Raw genomic sequence first — 19,274 nt, 5'->3', positions numbered from 1 at the left:
AAGATAACAATACGCAATGTATTAACCACTGTTGCTCTTCTATTATCTTGTTTTGACATTTTTTTCTCTTTAAAACAAAAAAAAGAAAAGGAACACTTTTTGTCCCTCTTTATTTAGAGTGAGTGAGACTCATCTGCATAGGTGCTGAGAAGTCCTGCACTTAAACTGTCAAATGTGCCAGGAATTTAGTTTAGTGGTACAGCACCTGCCTGGCAAGCATGAGGTCCTGAGTTTGATTCCCTGTACCAAGAAAAAAAAAAATGAAACTGCCAAATGTAAACTTAGTAGTTACACCTTACACTTGTCAGATCCTATCACACTGTATTTCCCTGAAAATAAGACCTTACTGGAAAATAAGCCCTAGCATGATTTTTTCAGGATGCTTCTAATATTAGCCTCAACCCAAAACTAAGTTTCAGTCAAAATCATCAGCCAAATGGGCATATTTAGTACATCCATTGCAACACAGGACAGATGTATTGAACTATAAAATAATATTAATATATAATTAAATATAAACATAACTGACATTAATACTTAAATGATAATATAAATTATAATCAAGTATTTGTAAATATCACAGCAAGCACCTTTGGACAAGAAGAAAATGCCTATGTAACTTACTGTCAAATAACCAGAGTAGACACAAAGCAAGAATAATGTGCATTGTGTCTAATATGAATCTTCATAATTTAATCTGTCATGTGTTATAACAGTTAACACACTCGCATGAAATAAAGAAACATTTTCTAAATTTTGGTGCCTGCAATTCTTCATTGCTTTTCTGTGGCCCATCATTCTTAACTGTCATCATTTTTATTACCACTCCCTGTTTTGTAAGTTTTGTAAGTTAATATTTGACTTAATGGAAACTTTGTGAGTCCTGGCCCATAAAAGGTCATGACTTGGGTGAAGAATTCTTGGGATAAAGTCACTGACAGCTGAGTTGCTAATGTACTCAAGTAGACTACATGGACAAAAAATACTCATTTAAGGAGAGCTCTATTGCTGGACATGGGAGACTGCAGTCAATGGTTCTACAGGAAATGAAGTTGCAAGAAATTCAGGTCAGAATTTGGAGCCTAGAGAGTTGTGATAATGTTCCAGAACACAATATGACTTTATTTGAACAAATGTAAACTGTAGTACATGAAAAAATGACACCCCCTGAAAATAAGTCGATTGCATCTTTTGGAGCAAAAATTAACATAAGGCCTGGTTTTATTTTCAGGAAAATATGGTACACAGATAAACTCTGAGGATGTTGCTGAAATAAGTCACTTTTATAGGTAAACAGACGCAGCTCATATGTGAAATAAATCAGATTCACATGTGTAAACATATTATCCCCCTAGTGTAAGAACCTGAAAGAGTAAAAAAAATCTGAAAGATACAATAGATATTGTGAAAGGGACAGAAACTGCTCAAAAGTAAAAAACACCTGAGATGAAGGAAAAGAGAAAAGAAAAAAAGAAGGGAAAAAATATGTGTATATATATACACACACACACACACACATACACACTCAGGATAGCTAAGATAACTGTACTAATTTATATTGGTTTACTGAAAGGAACAGTTAATGTGTAATTGTTTGATCAATCTTACATGCCTATATCTGGTTATCTGAGTAACCACTTTGAAGATAATAATATGTAATACAAAAACCATTGTTAATTTCCTATCGCCTTGTTTCGAAATTCTGTTTTTCATTGTTTTTATATTGTTTTATGTCTTTGTTTTTGTTATTTTTTGTTCTTTTCTCTTTAAAATAAAAAAAAAGAGCTAAGCCAGTCACAAACAACAAATCATGCCTCAAGTGTTGCCACACACCTATAATCCCAGCCTTCTGGGAGGGTGAAGAAAGAAGATCTCCAAGTTCAAGCCTAGCCTGTGCAATTTAGTGATTTATTGAGACCTTGGCTCAAAGTTTAAAAATAAAAAAGCTGGAATATAGCTCAAAGCAAAGGTCCTGGGTTCAGTCCCCAGTACTGGGGAAAAAAATCATGCATGAATCCAGGTATATCAAGTATGTAAAACAGTCAAAACCTTAGTAAGTAGAATGGTAGTTACCAAGGGCAGGGAGCAAGGGAAGGCAAGGAGTTGTTGAACAACTATGGGTAAATCTGGGGGCACAGAATTTCAGTTTCGCAAGATAAAAAAGGTAGTACAGATCTGTTGTACAACAATGTGGACATATCTTTCCGATCACAGTACTATACATTTTTAAATGGTTACAATAGTAAGTTTCACATAACTTTTTTTACAATTTTAAAAAACTGTTAAGAGCCAGGGATGTAGCTCAGTGGCCTAAGTCCCTGCCTGGCAAGCACAAGGTCCTGAGTTCGATTCCCATTATCTAAATAAATAAATAAATAAATAAACAAAATAAAATAAAAAAACTGTCAAGCATATTTCAACTATTTTCTAGGCCAATTAATACATTTTCTGCAGACCATCTTATAAGACACAACAGGCACACTGCAGAACGGCTTGAAGAACACTGCTCTAAGTATCTATCACCTACCCTAAACTTCAGGCCATCACCTCAAACTTTCCAACCCCTTTGTTTGTTTCAGTATCTCATTTGCTTCTGAGGCCAGGAAATCCCATGTCTCCAGGCAAGGGTCTAAGCTTGAGGCTGATCTAGATGAACACAGGCTTTACATGGTCACAACCCTGTGGACTAGGACCTTTGGAAAGGGGCAAAAAGGAGGGCAGCCAGAGTAGTTCATCTTTCAGATCGTGATTCAGCTTAGAGTAGCAGCCTTATCTGCCATGCCCTCCATCACCTAGACCCTACTGCCCACGTTCACATCACATGACAACACACACACGGCAAGCAGAAGCAAGGGTTTACACCAATCAGGTTCTCACTTGGGCCTCTGCATTTGAGATTAAGGCTTTAGCTGTCAAGGATCTTGAAATAAGGGAGAAAGAGACAGAACACATACATGTCAGGTTTACACTACCTAGCCCACAGTCTGAAAAAGAGAGAACCACATATGCAGCAAAAGATGAACCCCCACCCCTTCCCAGCTGCACCCACCCTCAGGGTCTCCCTGTGTGAGGGCTGACAGGCAGACAAGCAGGCAGCACTCAGCACAAGGAGCTGTGCCTGTGCAGCGCTTCGGCCCCTCAGCCTCACAAAGCACTCTCGCTGCTCGGTACCTGAAGCTGTTTCTGTCACCTGCAAGTGAAGAATCCTAAAAAGCTTGCCTTATTTCCCACTACTGCCTTTTAACTTCCCTGGGCTCTTGGCCAAGGCAAACTCATCACTGCTTTTTCTGAAACATACTGGAAGCTTCCAGCTTCCCTGACTTTGCTCCTGCCTAGAATCCCTTCAGTCCTTCTCTACCTGCTACTTAACCATCTTCCAAGGTCTGTTTGAACGTCTTCCTGCTCTATGAAGCCCTCCATCGCCCTACCCTTGACCCTCAAAGCTCTGCGGCCCTCTGTCCCTTTTTCACATTTACCACATTCTGCCTAGCAGTAGCGTGGTATGGATGCCTATCTCACTCCAGTAGTGAACTGTTTGCTTCTTGAGACCAGAAATAATTCTCACCTTTGTATCATGCACAAAAACTAAAGTAGCACCTTGCACATAAGGAAAGGCTGGAAAAAATGTATAGATGACTCTTTAAAAGAACAGCACTTTGTATATCACTTCATCTCTCGCTAAACTGTGACGAGAATGAGGGCAGGAATTCAATCTTAAATTCACCTCTGTAATCGTACCGCACCTTTGTAACCCTACCACACCATCACCACTGCGCAGGCACTTGAATACTTGCTGATTCCTTCAGAGTGGGTCCTAGAGTCCTTTCATCCTCCTGCCCTTCAGGCCTTCCAAATAAATGAGAGCTCTGTCTCTCTAAATGCAACTCTTCCCTATTTCAATAACTGGTGGGAAAAGGAATAACTCAAGAGAAAAGGAACTTACTGAGTTGCTTCCATCAAAAGTGGTGGCTAGGGGTGAAAGTTTTCAGTATCACCCCTAATTACTGCTAGGGTAGAGATCCATCCTGGCCATGCCAGAGGAGTGAGGCCCCTGGACAGGCAGAAGGGAGGCGAGGAAATTAATTTTTGCTAGGAACAGAGTGAGCAGAGGAAATGGGATGTAAAGTATCAGTAGCAAAAAGGTCCTGGACTTCTGTTCCTTAATCTGTCAACTAACTTTTTCACAATTCATCAAAAGCTGGCTGAATTCCCCAGAAACAAGGAAGTACAGCCAAATCTAAGGCAACCAGTGAGACCCTACTGCATACAGGCCCCTGTGTGTCAAGTCCTGGAAGACATGCTTCGCAACAGATTGACAACTAGAATATGACAATCACATTACAGCTGGGGAAGACTGAACCAAAAAGGGAGGCTAGTGAGTCCCATCCTCAGCCCGTCTCTACTCGGTACCTGGTGGGCATCTCCCGACGGGATGATATAGGCCTGGATTGGTTCTGTCACGTACTCGGAGTTCCTCATGGCTTGTCTCAGCTGCCGAAGCAGCTCCGAAGTCACCTTTGGAGCCATTCTGCTGTCTGCAACAACAGAAAAGTTTGTTCCAAAACCAGCCTGGCTCCAGCAATTGAAGGACCAGCTCAAAGCAAGCCAGGCGCTTTCCACATTCTGCTCCACCCCAAGCTAGGCCTTCAAACTGACCACCCTACCACTAGATCAAGCCCAGAAACACTAATATTCACAGTTCTCAAATACCACTTCCAAACAGCCACTATGTAGCAAGAAAACTGGAGCAACTAATACTCCCTTCCAAATTGGTTGCTTACCTAACCTCTTTCCCTTCTAGGAATTTATTCTAAGGAGTTAGCTAAGCAAGTGTATAAATATACAGGGGTTGGTCTTTGTTTACAGCCGGAAAACAAATGGAGGAATACATAATTAGTTAAATAACCTATATTACCTAAAACAGTACACTAGGCAATTACTAACAATTACACAGACCTAGGAAAATATTATATAATCTGTATTGGACTTGTAAAGTTGTCCAGACAACACTGGTGGGTAATTAAAAACATTACAAATGAGCACATAGAGACGGTTCTTACTTATTTAAAATCGTATATGTAAAAAATAAATAAATAAAATAAAATCATATATGTACATGCATAAGAAGTTTCTAGGAGGACAGTCACCCAAGTTTTAATAGTGGTTCCTTTAAGGTAAGTAACTTTAGAGTGATTATTAGTTTCATCTTCTGATGTTTTTCTGCCTCTTAAGTTAATCTGCTCTGAAATAGGTATGTTTCATACAGTTTTTGTTAATTAGCCAACTAGAAAGCTCAGTCTTAAGCCTTTTACTCTAGTGACTACCTGGTACCACCCAGCTGCACAGCCTCGGAGAGAAAGGGACCAAGGCCTCAGTGTTTTCCTCTCTAAAATACGGCATGGTGAGTTAGACCCAGTAAGTCCCAGGGGACCCAATAAAAAACCACTGCTGAAGTCACCAGCTCTACAAAACACAAAACAGGAACGGAAAAACACAAGTCAAAAGAAATGACAGGGACTTCAAATGCGCCCCCACAGGAAATCTTCATCTTTTACAAATATGTAAGTAGTCAAAATCAAAGCACACTGCCCCCTAGTGAGTACAAGAAACTCTATTTCTAGGTGAAAGCACAGATGGATGATACAAGCTGACTTAACCACTGTAACTGGTTCTTCAAAAAGACCTTTTCTCAATGAACACTGAGATTACTTAATAGTTCTGACAAACACGGTAGTTATAGTCTCATGGATACACAGCAAAGTGACTTCACAGAAAGCCAATATAGATTAGCGATTATGCATATCTTACTACAACTCCATATACTATCAGCACAAAACTGCAGGATCAGAATTAAAGCAAAATGATGAGCTTTATCAACTCATTTTTAAAGACTTTAGGAGTAGTTACAGGTTCACAACAAAACTGAACATAGAGCTCCCACAAAGCCCCAGCCCCCTACCACACACACAGCTTCTCCCACTATCAACATCCCCCGTCAGAGTGGTACACTTGTACAATTAATAAACCTACACAGACACATCATTACCTCCCAAAGTCCACGGCTTACTTTTCATTTCATTCTTGTTACTGTACAGTCTATGGATTTTGACAAATGCATAATGACATATCCACCAGTGTAGTATCACAGGGAGTATTTTCACTGCCCTAAAAATCTCTGTGCTCAACCCATTCATCCCTCTCTCCTCCCAGTCCCTTGCAATAACTGATCGTTTACTGTCTCTACAGCTGTCCTTTCCAGAATGTCATATAGCTGGAATCACAGAGTAGGTAGCTCCTTTCACTTGGTGACATGCATTTAAGGTTCCTCCATGTCTTTTCATGGCTTGATAGCTCATTTCTTTTTAGTCCTGAATAATACTCCAATGTGTAGATGTACTGCAGACTACCTATTCACCTCCTGAAAGACATTTTGGTTGTTTCCAAGTTTTGGTAATTATGGATAAAGCTGCTATAACCCAGCACGAGCAGGTTTTGTGATTTTACTTCACTGGTAAATACCAAAGAGTGTGACTGCTGAATAGATGGTAAGAGTTTGTTTAGTTTGGTAAGGAACTGACAAACTGTCTTCCAAAGTGGCTGTACTCTTTTGCATTGCTACCAGCAATTAACAAGAGCTCCAATTGTTCCAGCACTTGGTACTATCAATGTTTTAGATTTTGCCAAGTCATTTTTAAACAAATAAAATCAGTACTTAACTAAAAACATTCTATTGTACAATGCCATGTGTAAAGGAGAGTTACACTGAGGCAATTGTACTTAGGTTATTTTCAAGGACTGACAACCTCACTAGCTGTGGCTTATACTCTACTGACTACACACCCTTTTTGGTTCTTTAACATTTTCATTTGCTTCTTCTGCTTCACGACTAGCCCCTGAGGCTTTTATAACTCAGCTACCTTCACTGTCTCCAACAGATTCCCCTAGGAGGTACCATGCTGATTGGAGGACTCATGGAAAAAGTGCCCGATTCATCACCTGCAGCAAGGACAACTACAGCAGGAGACCTCGGGCTCCACCTGAGGAATCTCAGAAGACCAGTAGGTCATTGATAACTGACCTACCTGTTATTCAAGCATATACACAACAAATGCCTCTAAATACTATTCATTCAGAGGACAAGCTTTCCTTCTGTCTAATCTACTAAGCCTTTAACTCCTCACCTATCAGAGATCAGAAGTATCTGGTCTAAGTTTATACGTCACACCTCCATTCAGTACAAAGTGAAGCCTATTAGAACCTCATAAGATTGTGGGCATCTAAAAAATTTTACTCTGATGCCTTTCAGGAGATTCAAAATCGATTTGTCATCCTTTCAAACTACAGAATGCCTTTCCTGGTCCTCATCATGGTCCAGGAAGTTTACGTTTGTAATCTCATGGAAAAGTTATTAGAATCCCAGCAAGTTAATTCCAATCTATCACTTCCAGTACAACCCATGACGAGAATAAAGACATGCAGGCATATTTGTAGTTGTGGGGAGCCAAGGGGGTCCTAAGTCCAGCTAGAGTGATGATTAACCAGAACAAAAGCCTCAACCCAGGGCCAAACCTGGGTTTTATTAATTCACAAAAAAGGGAGTGGCTCAAAGATGAGTGACTGTGAGAATGGCAGGAAGTACAGGAGTGCTGTGAGCTGGGCTAGTGGAGGCCTGAAATCCCCTCTGCAACACGCAGAGAGAAGGATCTGCAGAAAGAATAATCTATGTAACACAACTGAGGTAGTATCTAACGTTTTGGGGTTGGTGCTTCAGCTGTGACGCTTAGTATTTTACGCCCTGGGAAGTCATCGTCTCTTGTCTCCATGCTCAGTCCCAGCGCACAGTGTGGAGCATGGCTCTCCATCCCTGCCACCCAACTCACCCATTTTTTTTGGGAGCTACATGGAGGGGCAACACTGACGTGCCACTCTGCTTCAAAGACTACACATCAGCCCCTCAGCGGGACCAATATGCATTGCTTAAAGCCAATTGAAGGGATAAGGAAAAGTCCTAGCCAGCTCTGTACATATCAGTACATGGAAACAGGGCCAGGTTTAGCTAAGAGAAAGATAATTGCTCTTTCAAGGAGAGTCATCCAGGTGGTCCTCCACACAAACTATATTTCTAAGCAAGTTAACATTTTTTTTGGGGGGGTTCCAGGAATCGAACTCATAACCTCGTACTTGCCACGTAGGCACTATGCCACTGAGCTATACCCCTGGCCCAACATATTTTTAAAAGAATAAAGCAAAAATGAAGACTTCTTTTGGAACAGTGGTTTAACCTTGGGTGCACAAGCGCATTCAAATTATATGGGGGAACTTCTGATTAAACTGGTCTGAAATATAGCATGGATATCTGGAATTCTAAAAACAACTATCTGACACAGTCCAATATAGTTTAAGATTATTAATCTATAGAATTTGGCTTCTAATTTATGTACATTCTGACTTAAGAGATTTTGATGGCACCAACTATGTTTGTAGTGTTGGTTATCAGTATGTATCAATACTGTCACTAATCTCATCAATAAAGCTAACCAATGGTGAGCATAAAATCCTCAGTCACAAACTAAAAGGAATAGTGAGTCTAACCAAAGATATCCTCTGCTCCCTGGTCATCAAAACCTGCTCCCTTACCTCCACATTCTGTCATCCCTCCCCATCTCCTGCCGCATCATGACACTCTTCCTCTTGTCTGACAAACAAGGCCATCTCAGAGTCATCAGCACCGTCAGTACCATTCTGCTAAGCAGAACACAATGGTACTTTGGTTTACAAAACTTAATTTCTTTCACGATTTTGGGGAAAGTGGCTACCTTTGTGTTTAGGGAAGATGGCCGTGGTCATGTTTGTCATCCAAGGCAAAGTTTATGAACAAAAGCAAAATTTTACCAAATGTTTTGGTGAGCCAAATTGTTTGTAAAAAAAAAAGCATTCATGAACCAAGATATTACTGCATTCACGTCCCTCCACCTTGTCACGTGCCCCCATCACCACTCTCAACACTTGTCTTCTTTCCTTCTCATCCTCCAAACCCATCCCATTGAGTTGGTGTCCCTAATCAAGTGCAACCACATTTCTGTCACCTACATCAGACATGATGAAAGAATTCCCAGTAGCACAACCAACAGGATGTGGTAAGGGACAGGGAAAGTAACAGTGAATGTAGGGAAGCCAGCAACAGACAATGGCTGAGGTCATGGGCTGTGGCAGCAGAGACAGCTACCACTGAGGTAAGCACAATGGGCAGTGGTGGCTGCAACCGCAGTAGCCATGAAAAACAAGAGACCTTGTGAGTGACTGAATGGATGAACAGCGGGCGCTGAGGAAAGACAAAACTGGCAAGACTTAAGTGTCAGTCACTGAGAAAGTAGAGTTAAAAAAGCACGAAAAATGGAGGAAGTGAAAGTTGTGACTGGTAACCCTGGCAGGGTAACTTATGAAGATAAAATTAGTTACTCTCTGTGAAGCACTCAGCATGCTTGGCACACAATAAATGTTATGTAAGTACTTGCAATTGTTAGTCAGAAGACAGTAACCATAAACGCAATGTGGTAAGTGGTGTAAAGTGGTATATGGTCCCTAAAAGAGGGATCATCTCATTTCCATAACCATGTATCTAGCCCAGCACTAACACATACCTACTCTCTCAGAAATTGCTGAATGTCATAACTTTTTGTTCATGGTTTTCAGATCTAACAAAATGAACAGAATACATCTTCGGGGAAAGAAGAAAGCTAGGAACTTACAAAATGCTGCATTATGATATCTGTTTGTTGCACACCCTCATATCTTTTCAGAAAGGTCAGAAGCAGCAAAAAGCTAAGCAAAGTGTGTAGAGAAGTGGAAAGCCAAGAGCAACAGGCCTAATCCGTGATGTAACATTAGACCATATATTGCCAGGTATTTTTACAAAATGCTCTAAAGAGAATGATGCCTTGAAATGTCTTGCATATGTGAATCTGCTTTTAGAAATAAGTTCCCAAACCTTTAGTCTTTATCACAAACAAGATTTTCCACTGCTTGCACATGACAACACAACACATCTACCTCACTGGGTGGCTAAGAGAGTGGAGTAATGTATGAGAAAGTACCATGAATGACACCTAATATATTACAGGAGCTCAAAAAATCTTTGAACCTAGCTCTGAAGCACCAGCTGGGATTTCCACACATCCTGTTGTAAGAAGAGAAGGGGCTGTTCTTACTCCAATTTTGGCATCTTACCACATGCACAGATGCTCTTCCAGCATCGACAGCTTTAGAGGTAGCAGGCTGTCTCTGTTTCACTGCTGAAGGAGGGCTGAGGACTCTACGTACAGTAATGGTCAATTCTCACAGTAATGCTCCAGTGACAGGTTTCACTATTCCCATTGCACACACAAAGATGTAGGAGTTAAATGGAGTCAAGAAGTTGCCCAAGTCAGCTCAATCATGAGCAACCAGGATCCAAGGTCTATTCAGTTCTCAAATCCATGCTCCCTTACCATATCACCTGGGGGAATTAAAAGCTTTCTCGCATTCTAAGGCCGGCAGAATCAAAACAAGTGGGCCCTAGTCTACAGCTGGCACCTACAACTTAGGACAACTGAAACTCTTATTTCCTCATATATAATTTTAAAAACTTATCTTCCAACTCTAAGTTTTGATGATTCAATCCCTTTTTTCCTTTCTTTACTTTTTCCTTTATCCTACTTTTCTTCTTCGTCCATCTACTTCTTATTGTAGCCCAAAATGTGTCAGGTACATCTATATTTTTAAAGATAGAACTAAAATTCCATGCATTAATAGCACTGCTATTCTAAAGAAAGATCAGATAGTCGTGGTTTCTTAGCACTTCAAGTGATCAGTGTTTCAGTCAGCTAAACGGAAATGTTGTGTTTCTCCTGGGGAGTCTACAGAAAAGCACTGGCTTACCTGGTATAGGCAAAGAGTCCTACATTACTTTTCAGAATTCAGATTTCTAGCAACTTATCAGACAAGTTCTTGGGAGAAAGGATGGTCCCAGGAAACTATTCCCAAAAGATTTCTCTAAATGCAAACTCAATTTATAAAGTACAATCAAATACTTTATCATTTCAGAATCTGATGAAAGGCTGAAAGCTAATTTCTAAAGTAATCAATAAGGGACTACATCAGAGGTAAAATATAAGATTAGAAGAACTATAATAGTACATTTTCAATAAAATCTACCTCCACCACAATTACTACCTATCCCCCACAAAAATGAAAAATACAAAACACACACACAGACACAAACCAACAAAGACTGTAATTCTATGACTTACTACCTACAACGAAGTGGTAAATATATCCAAACGGCAACCCACCATCAAGAAGCCAAAGGACAAAATGTTTTTTTCATTTCCAGATCCTCACCCAAGCCAAAACCAATTACTAATTCCTTACTGTATCTTCTTACTCAACTTGGGGTTGGGGCAGGAAATCTAAAATCCTTCTGGAATGTCCCATCTAATTTATAGACAAAACTATTATTACCTGCTTCCACACCTGTGTCTCCTGAGTGTATCACTTCGTTAGGCTCAATTATTCTTAAGTTTTTCAGCTGAAAATCCTGGTGATTCGTCCTTAAAAAGAGAAAAAAACAGAATGTTGCAGACTTTGATCACAGTAAACGTGGCAAGCTTAGTCAAAGAAGACATCACCTTGACCTAGCAGTTTTCTTAGGTGAGTCAGAAGAACTCTCACCTCAGTATCAGTGATGCAATAAATAAAAGTTTTTGATAAAATGTGTAGTAGTAAAACTACCATGGCGGACAAATATTTCCGTTCTCACTTCAACTTCACAAATTCTCTTCAGCCATGTCTATTCTCCTATATAACTAGGCTAAGGTTTTACTTTCAATGGTTATTTTTCATTTCTATAAGTTCTATTCAGTTCTATTTCACATTTGCCTATTTTTTGTTTATGATGTCCCTGTTTCTTGCACTGGTTTCTACTTCTTCACTTAACAGTTTAATCGTTTTAGGTCTTTTTTTTATAATTCTCTTCACACTTTCCCTTTGGGATAGCAATCCTTATATTTGCTAGACGGGTCTCTGCTGTGACTATACCTGACCTTATAGTTCCTAATCCTTCAGAACTTGTTTTGCAAGAGGAGTTTAGAATGGTTTGGAGATGCTAGCTAGAGAATCCGTAAAATGCTAGAAGCAGAGCTTGATGGGCAATACTGATGAAAGCTCAGAACGCTGATAGGAACGCAGACGGTGAAAGCCAGACTCATGAGGTTTTAGACGGAAATGAGGACGGTATTAGAAACTGGACTAGAGGCCATGAATACTTCATTCTGGTGAAGAATTTGCCTAAGTTTTGACCATGTCCTAAGACTTTATGTGAAGCTGAATTTAAAGATAATAGACTAATAAATCTGGCAGAGGAAATTTCAAGCCAGCCCAACATTCAGATTGTGACATGGGTACTGTTGGCTGCTTTTAGCCAACACTACAGTGAAAATCAGAAGTAAAAAGCATAACTAAATGATTTGAAAACTTTGCAACTTGGCCAGAAAGGAACTTGTAAAGTTAAGGCAAAGGAAAGCTAGACTGCAGAAAAGATTAGCATTAAAAAAGAAGCCAAGTACTTTGCATCAGCACAATGGGAAAGATGCATGAAGGCATCTCAGGAAAGGGCCAGATCCCACCCATCACTGTTCAAGGGTAGCAAAAGGTAAACTCCTCTAAACTTCTGGTTTAACAAGGGGACTCCATGGCACCCTGTTCATGCAGGGCCTTCTAAGGAAGTGCACTGCCAAGTTCAGCCATTAAGGTACTCAGAAGCCCCTGCACTTGTGGCCCAAGGGGAGCTAGTGAGGTAGCTCAAGCTAATGGAAGACCTTGGTATCATCCAGATACGTAGCGCTGTTTTCTCAGGCATGAAAAACACAAGTTATGGATCACAGAAGTTTCCACCAAGATTTCAAAGAAAGAAATAGGAAGCCAGACAATCAGGTGTGATAAGGTCACAGTCCTTGCAAGAAGCACCTGATAGGGTGATGCTTAAAGCTATGAGAGTGAAGCCAAATATGCAGTAGAGATTCCACAAAGTTGAAACATCTGTCATGAGATGTCACATGGGCCAAAGAGAGGCCACATGGGCTGCAACCAACAAAGCCATAGGGGCAGGGTTGCCCAAGCCCTTTGGGATTCACATTTCATCACAATCTGCCCTAGAAGCTGGTCATGGATTTAACATTTGCCCTGCTGGATTTTGGTTTTGCTTTGTTCCCATTCATGTCTATCTTCCTATTACTCTTTGTTCAGAATGGTAATGTTTACCATGTACCACTGTATGTTGAAAGTATTTAACTTTCTTTTGATTTTTATAGGAACTCACAGCTAAGAGTTTACCTTGAGTCTCAGAGGTACCTGTAAGACTTGCACTTTTCAGCAATGCTAAATCTCTTAAATCTTTATTTAGCAACTCTTAGACAGGGACTAAGTGCATTTTGTATAATGAGATACATACAAACCTTTTGTGGTCCAGGGAAGTAATGTTATGGTTTAAATCTAAAATGCATCCCCCCCAGTTCCATATTCAAAGGTGGAGCCTCTTTGAAAGGAGCAGGTCACTGATGGCATGACCTAGCAAGATGTACTCTTACCTCTTTCTCTGCTTCCTGCCTGCCATAGAGTGAGCAGCTTGCCTTTACCATGCCCCTCCTTCGTGCCCTTTCATGCCATTTGTGTCTTGGAACCAGCCAACCATGGGCTGAACCCCCTGAAATCATGAGCCAAATAAACCTCTCCTTTAAGATGCCAAGATCAGATATTTCATTCTGGTTATGGGAAAGAGACAGAAACACTAGATCTGCTTCTTCTCCCAGTTGGTGGCTCATTCTTTGTATACTTTGTTATTAAGGGCTCATCTTCAGTAAAGACTGTCTATTTGAATGACATACTTCCTGGTTCATACAAGCATTACAAGTCTCATTTTCACATTAATTTCCTAGCTAGGAACACAGGTGGAGGACAGTCTAGTACCCTGGACCCCACGCATAAAGGCCTTCATCTGCATCTGATAACCTTCCTAGGCTCAGCTTACTAGTATACCATTCAGGCTTTAAGTTTCCTCTAACTCTGGTATTTCTCTTTCTTTCCAGTTTACTCAGTCAAATATTCAATGAGACTCTCCCCTACTGCAGACCTTATTCCAGACACAAAAATGAAAAAGGACAACACACCTCACTTCAATGGGGTGAGTGAGGGGCAGAGAGAAGACAGAAGAAATACAGCAACGGATACATAGTCTATTAAAAAAAAGTAAAGCAGGGCAAGGAGAAGAGGGTGACTACCAGATAAGAGAGTGATTTCACATGAGTTAGCCAAGACCTCTCTCTGATAATAACTGACCTTTTAGCAGAGACCTAAAAAAAAGTGAGAGAATAAGCCATGTTAATTTCTAGGAGAAGAGCACAAGAAAAGAAGAATGGCATATACAATGGCCAAGGGGCAGAAGTATACCTGGTGTACCTAAAAAAAGAGGCCACTGCACTGTCTGTGTCAGAAAATGGAAAGGTAAGTGAGGAGGTGATAAAGCCAGAAAGGCAGTTAAATAATAATTTAACCATATTTTCATAGGTTGGCAGTGATCCATATTAACTTAGTCTACCACACAGCCAGAACCAGAAGACCAGACATTTTTACCAATCACTCCAGACCTGCTGTCAGATAACTGCTACTTAGCTGCACTGAACAGAGTAAGATGTAATTAACTATGGGGAAAACACATATTTTTTTCATTAAAAAATGAGACACTGAGCTGGGAGTATAGTTCAGTGATAGAGCACTGGCCTAGCAAGTTGGGATGAACCCCCAGCACCACAAAAAAAAAAGTAAGGCACCCATTATATTTATGACAGATATATTTATTTCACACAAATAAGTGCAAATATCCTTAACAAAAAAAAAAAAAAAAAACAGCAAATTGAATCAAGCAACAATATAAAAAGTATTACGTACCATTATAAAATGGGCTTACCCCAGGAATACAAGGTTGGTTCAACATATGAAAATCAATTAATGTAACACATCATATTAATAAAAAACAAAAACTGATAAAGACATTCAACAAACAAGAGGAAAATTTCTCAATCTGACAAACACTACTACAAAATCCAAAGTAAACATCATCCTTAATGTTGAAAGACAACAAACGCAAACAAGAAAAGGATAACTACTTTTGCCACTGGTATTCAACACTGTACCAGAAGTTCTATCTGATATAGGGATGATACAGGACTCCAAGTAATCCAAATAATACAGGGAAAACATACACTGAGTTTGTGTCCTCTAAAATAGAAGAATGAATTCTAGGAATAACAGAGGTTAAGAGCAGAAAATGTTTACTGGGGAAAAAAACTCCTCAGAGGGACAGAATCCTGAGTGGGTTGCCAAGGACCCCACTTCTCAAGGGAGTTTTATAGAGCAAAACCACAAGGTGAGGCTAGTCTAAGGAGGGAAAAACTATAATCAATTAATAAGATTACAAGTATACTCACTTAGGTAACCCTAATCTGACAGTAACTCACAAGGTGGGTATGAAGTGGGACATAATATCTAAAGAACTACTACAACTCAACAACAAAAAGATAAATTAAAAATTATTTATTTATTTAAATAATTTTAAAATGGGAACAGGAACTGAATAGACATTTCTCCGTGAGAAATGGCCAAAAAACACATGAAAAGATGCTCAACATCATTAGTCATTAGGCAAGTACAAATGAAAACCACAATGATACCACTTAATACCTGCTAAGAAGATAATAATCAAAAAGACAATAACATGTATAAGTGATAAAGTAGAAAAGCAGAACCCTCAGACATTGCTGGTAGAAACATAAAATGGTGGTGTAGCTTTGAAATTCAATCTGACACTTCCTTGAAAGATTAACCACAAGCCAGGCATGGTGGTGCACACCTGTAATCCCAGCACTCAGATGGCTGAGACAGGTGGATCCCCATGAGTTGGAGGCCAGCCTGAACTACACAGTGAGTTCAAGACCAGCCTGAGCTATATAGCAAGACCCTGTCTCAAAAAAATAAACAAAAAATTAATCACAGAATTAGCATACAACCCAAATAAACTCACTCCCAGGATCATGCTCAAGGAAACTGAAAATACTTATACTTAAATACAGGCCTTAATATGTAGCTCCATGGTAGAGTGCTTACCTAGCACATGCACATAATGCCCTGGGTTCAATCCCTTGTGCCAAAAAAAGTTTAAATAAAAATTAAAAACTTAACATCCAAATATTCATAGCTGCCATATTTGTAACAGCCAAAAAGTAGAAACAATACAAATGCCCATCAACTGATGAACAAACAAAAGTGTTCTAGGCATATAATGATATGGAATATCATATGCAAAAAAAATCCAATGTACAACATAGATGAACCTTGAAAACATTATACTAAAGGGAAAAAAAGCCTGTTACAAAAGACCACATAGTATGTCATTTCATTTCTATGAACTGTCTAAATAAGCAAATCTGTACAGATAGAAAGTAGGCTAATGGTTGGCAAATGTTCAGTAAGGGTCAGGAGAATTGAGGAGTGATCATGAGGAATGATTACCAATGGGTACAAGATTTATTTAGGGGTGACAAATATGCCTAAAAATTGACTGTAGTAATGGTTGTACAACTCAGTGAAATGAACACTTTAATAGATGAAATGTATCATCATAAAATTATATCTCAATAAAGTTGCTATAAATTTCTACAAAACGCCGAGCACGGTGACACACACCTGTAATCCCAGCACTCGGGAGGCTGAGGCAAGAGGACTGCTGCGAGTTCAAAACTAGCCTGGGCTACAAAGTAAGTTCAAGGCCAGCCTGAACGACATGTCAAAACCCTGTCTCAAAAAGATCAAAAAAAAAAAAAAATTCTACAAAAATACAAGTCATACTCCCACAATTTCCCATTGCTATATGTAAGGTGACAGTGAGTGAAGAAAGGTCCTCTCCCTCTCCCTCCCGCTCTCCCTCTCCCTCTCTCTCTCTCTCTCTCTCTCCCCCTTTCCTCTTGCCCTTCACCCCTGTTCCCCCTTCTCTGCCACCTCTCCCTCCCTAGTCAAAATATCTAGTTCAGGCACAAGACTAGACAGGTAGGAAGAGGTTGTCCAGACACAGTTCTGATTGATTTTACTGAGGAAGGAACAAGGATAATTTACCATAGATCATACACCTTGGAAAGCCAAGACCAGACACCAAATCTGACCAGTCAGCTCAAGCACTCTAGGTAAGCATCTCCATCTCCACGTCTCTGTCAGGATTTCAGGAGCTACAAGCATGTGAACACTACAGTCACACTGTTCTTGTCAGAACCTGGTCTCTGTAGAGTACAAGATCCCCATCCTTCACTTACTTCCGCAAGTACAAGCTGTTGAATCAGGACTATTATTAAATACTAGAGCTAACAGAATGTACTTCACAGACACCTAACTCACTTGTCTAGACAAAGAAACTGAGAAACAGGTCAGAGGACTTATGGCTTATGGCTTTCAGTGACAGAGCCAGAACCAACTTCCAGGCTTCCCAACTTCCAGCTTGGTGCTCTTCCCTTTTTCTTCTTCAGACTACTCCTCCAAGTTATGATGAGCCATGAGATGGGTAAGTGCAAAACAGCTTGCAGAGCACTCCCTGTTCGATCTCTATACAGGACGGTTATGAACATACCGACAAAAACTACAGGCTTTCCTCCCTCTCTTTTAAAAGAAATCCCACCAGAATTCTAGGTACCTACTCCCAATCCTACCCTCGGTCCATGAGAAAAGTGATACACGTCCAATACTCAGGATAGGGCAGAACAAGGACCAAGACTCCTCAGTCACATCCAGTGAGATGAGACAAAGGTAAACTAGAACAAGCTCCTTAGGGTGAGGAAGTAGGCACTGTTGTCTGCATCTACCTAGAAGTCTCCCTCCTTGTTTTGATGAGCACCTTTGTTTTCCATTTGAGAATGTCCCTTTGCCATTTCAGTCCAAAGAGGGCTGGACACCCACTTACCCCCCTGAGGAACTCAGGCCTGGTCAGTCCATCCCCTTCAGTCATAATGACTGGTTAGGGATGGATATAATCAAGTGAGCTCAAGAAGAATCAGATCTGGGACTTGTGCTGTAACTGTCAGGAATGAAGACCCTGTTTCTGCTGATGCTGTCTTCCTGTAACTCTCATAAAAGAAGTCGGCATGAGAATGAAACCAAAGCTGAAGGCAGAGCCAAAAGATTCAAAAGAGAGCTAAGTCTGATGCCGTATGGACTCAGGCCGGAACCCACCCCAACTTCATCTTACCTAAGTCAATCTGAGTACAGTTTCCCTTCCTCAAACTAAAAGATGTCCTCGCTTTTACACTGGATGGCACTTAAATGCTACCACTCAGGTGAGGCACCTGGCACAAATGACACCCCCTCTCAGCCTACCAGCTAATGCTGAAAGTCTCCTCTGCCCCTGAAATACTGTGGTTCTATGTATCTAGCAGACGATCTTGGTCCGCAAAGGTTTCTTTACAGCGCACAGCCTAACATTATGCACCCTGCCTATTCCCACTTCCCGAACCAAACTTACAAAAGGCTCTTTCTATATGGCTGTTACCCAACACCGTGCAAAGTGTGGTTCTGGCCGTCCGCTCACCCCTAACATGCTGCAGCAGGGGCAAATCCAGGTCAAGGAGGGCTTGACCTCTGCCCACTCCCAGATACAGGTACAAACCGTGGCCCGGATCCAGCCAGTAACCCGAATGAGTTCACTCAAGTCACCAACAGCCGGGCGGTGACCTCCTGTGGATCCCAGAGTCTGCAGTCTAGACTTTAAGAAGTTTGTTCGTTTCTCTTGGTGTCCCACTTTGTTAGCTGCTCGGGGAGGCGTCCCCTGGCACTGGGGGGAGAATACTCTACAACACGTTTAAATTAAGGCCGGGGATTTGGCTTCTCAGCTCCTGGCGGCCAAGAGGAATACAGGGCAGGGTACTGATGTGTCTTCCTGCAGATTATGCCAACCGTCCGCTAACACCGCCTCCGACAGCGTGCGGCGGGGCGGGCCCCGCGGCTGCCTGTCCGCGGCACTGACAGATCAGAAAGGGGAGACGCAGGTTCGCGATCGCCAGGGACGTAACGTGGAGCCCAAACTGCCGGCCGGGGGAGAGCAGGGGGCAGGGCTCGCTCCCGTCCTGCACCCGGGGAGGACCCAAGGGGGACCGGCCTCCAGCGGCGGCCTGCGCGGCCGTCCCCGGGCTGCCCCTACGGGCCGC

General features: G+C 41.1%; 1 protein-coding gene across 3 annotated transcripts in view; it reads right to left on the bottom strand.

The window, feature by feature from the left end:
• The window catches only part of Xpnpep1 (X-prolyl aminopeptidase (aminopeptidase P) 1, soluble), a 64,575-nt gene that overhangs the window by 44,926 nt on the left and 375 nt on the right, over positions 1 to 19,274 (bottom strand). For 2 of the 3 annotated variants that reach the window (XM_005403764.2, XM_013504119.1), the window contains exons 2-3: positions 11,500 to 11,588; positions 4,411 to 4,535 (exon numbers count right to left, since the gene is read on the bottom strand). In XM_005403764.2, the coding sequence (XP_005403821.1) occupies positions 4,411 to 4,535; positions 11,500 to 11,588 (214 nt within the window). Of the gene's footprint in view, positions 1 to 4,410; positions 4,536 to 11,499; positions 11,589 to 18,658; positions 18,680 to 19,274 lie in introns of those variants that run through there. The other variant, XM_005403767.2, reaches the window with a different exon arrangement.

The sequence above is a fragment of the Chinchilla lanigera genome, unplaced genomic scaffold (genome assembly GCF_000276665.1).
Source record: "Chinchilla lanigera isolate Chin_1 unplaced genomic scaffold, ChiLan1.0 scaffold00084, whole genome shotgun sequence".
Lineage (NCBI taxonomy): Eukaryota > Metazoa > Chordata > Mammalia > Rodentia > Chinchillidae > Chinchilla > Chinchilla lanigera.
The sequence above is the reverse complement of the archived record's forward strand: the minus strand, read 5'-3'. Positions and strand labels throughout refer to the sequence as shown.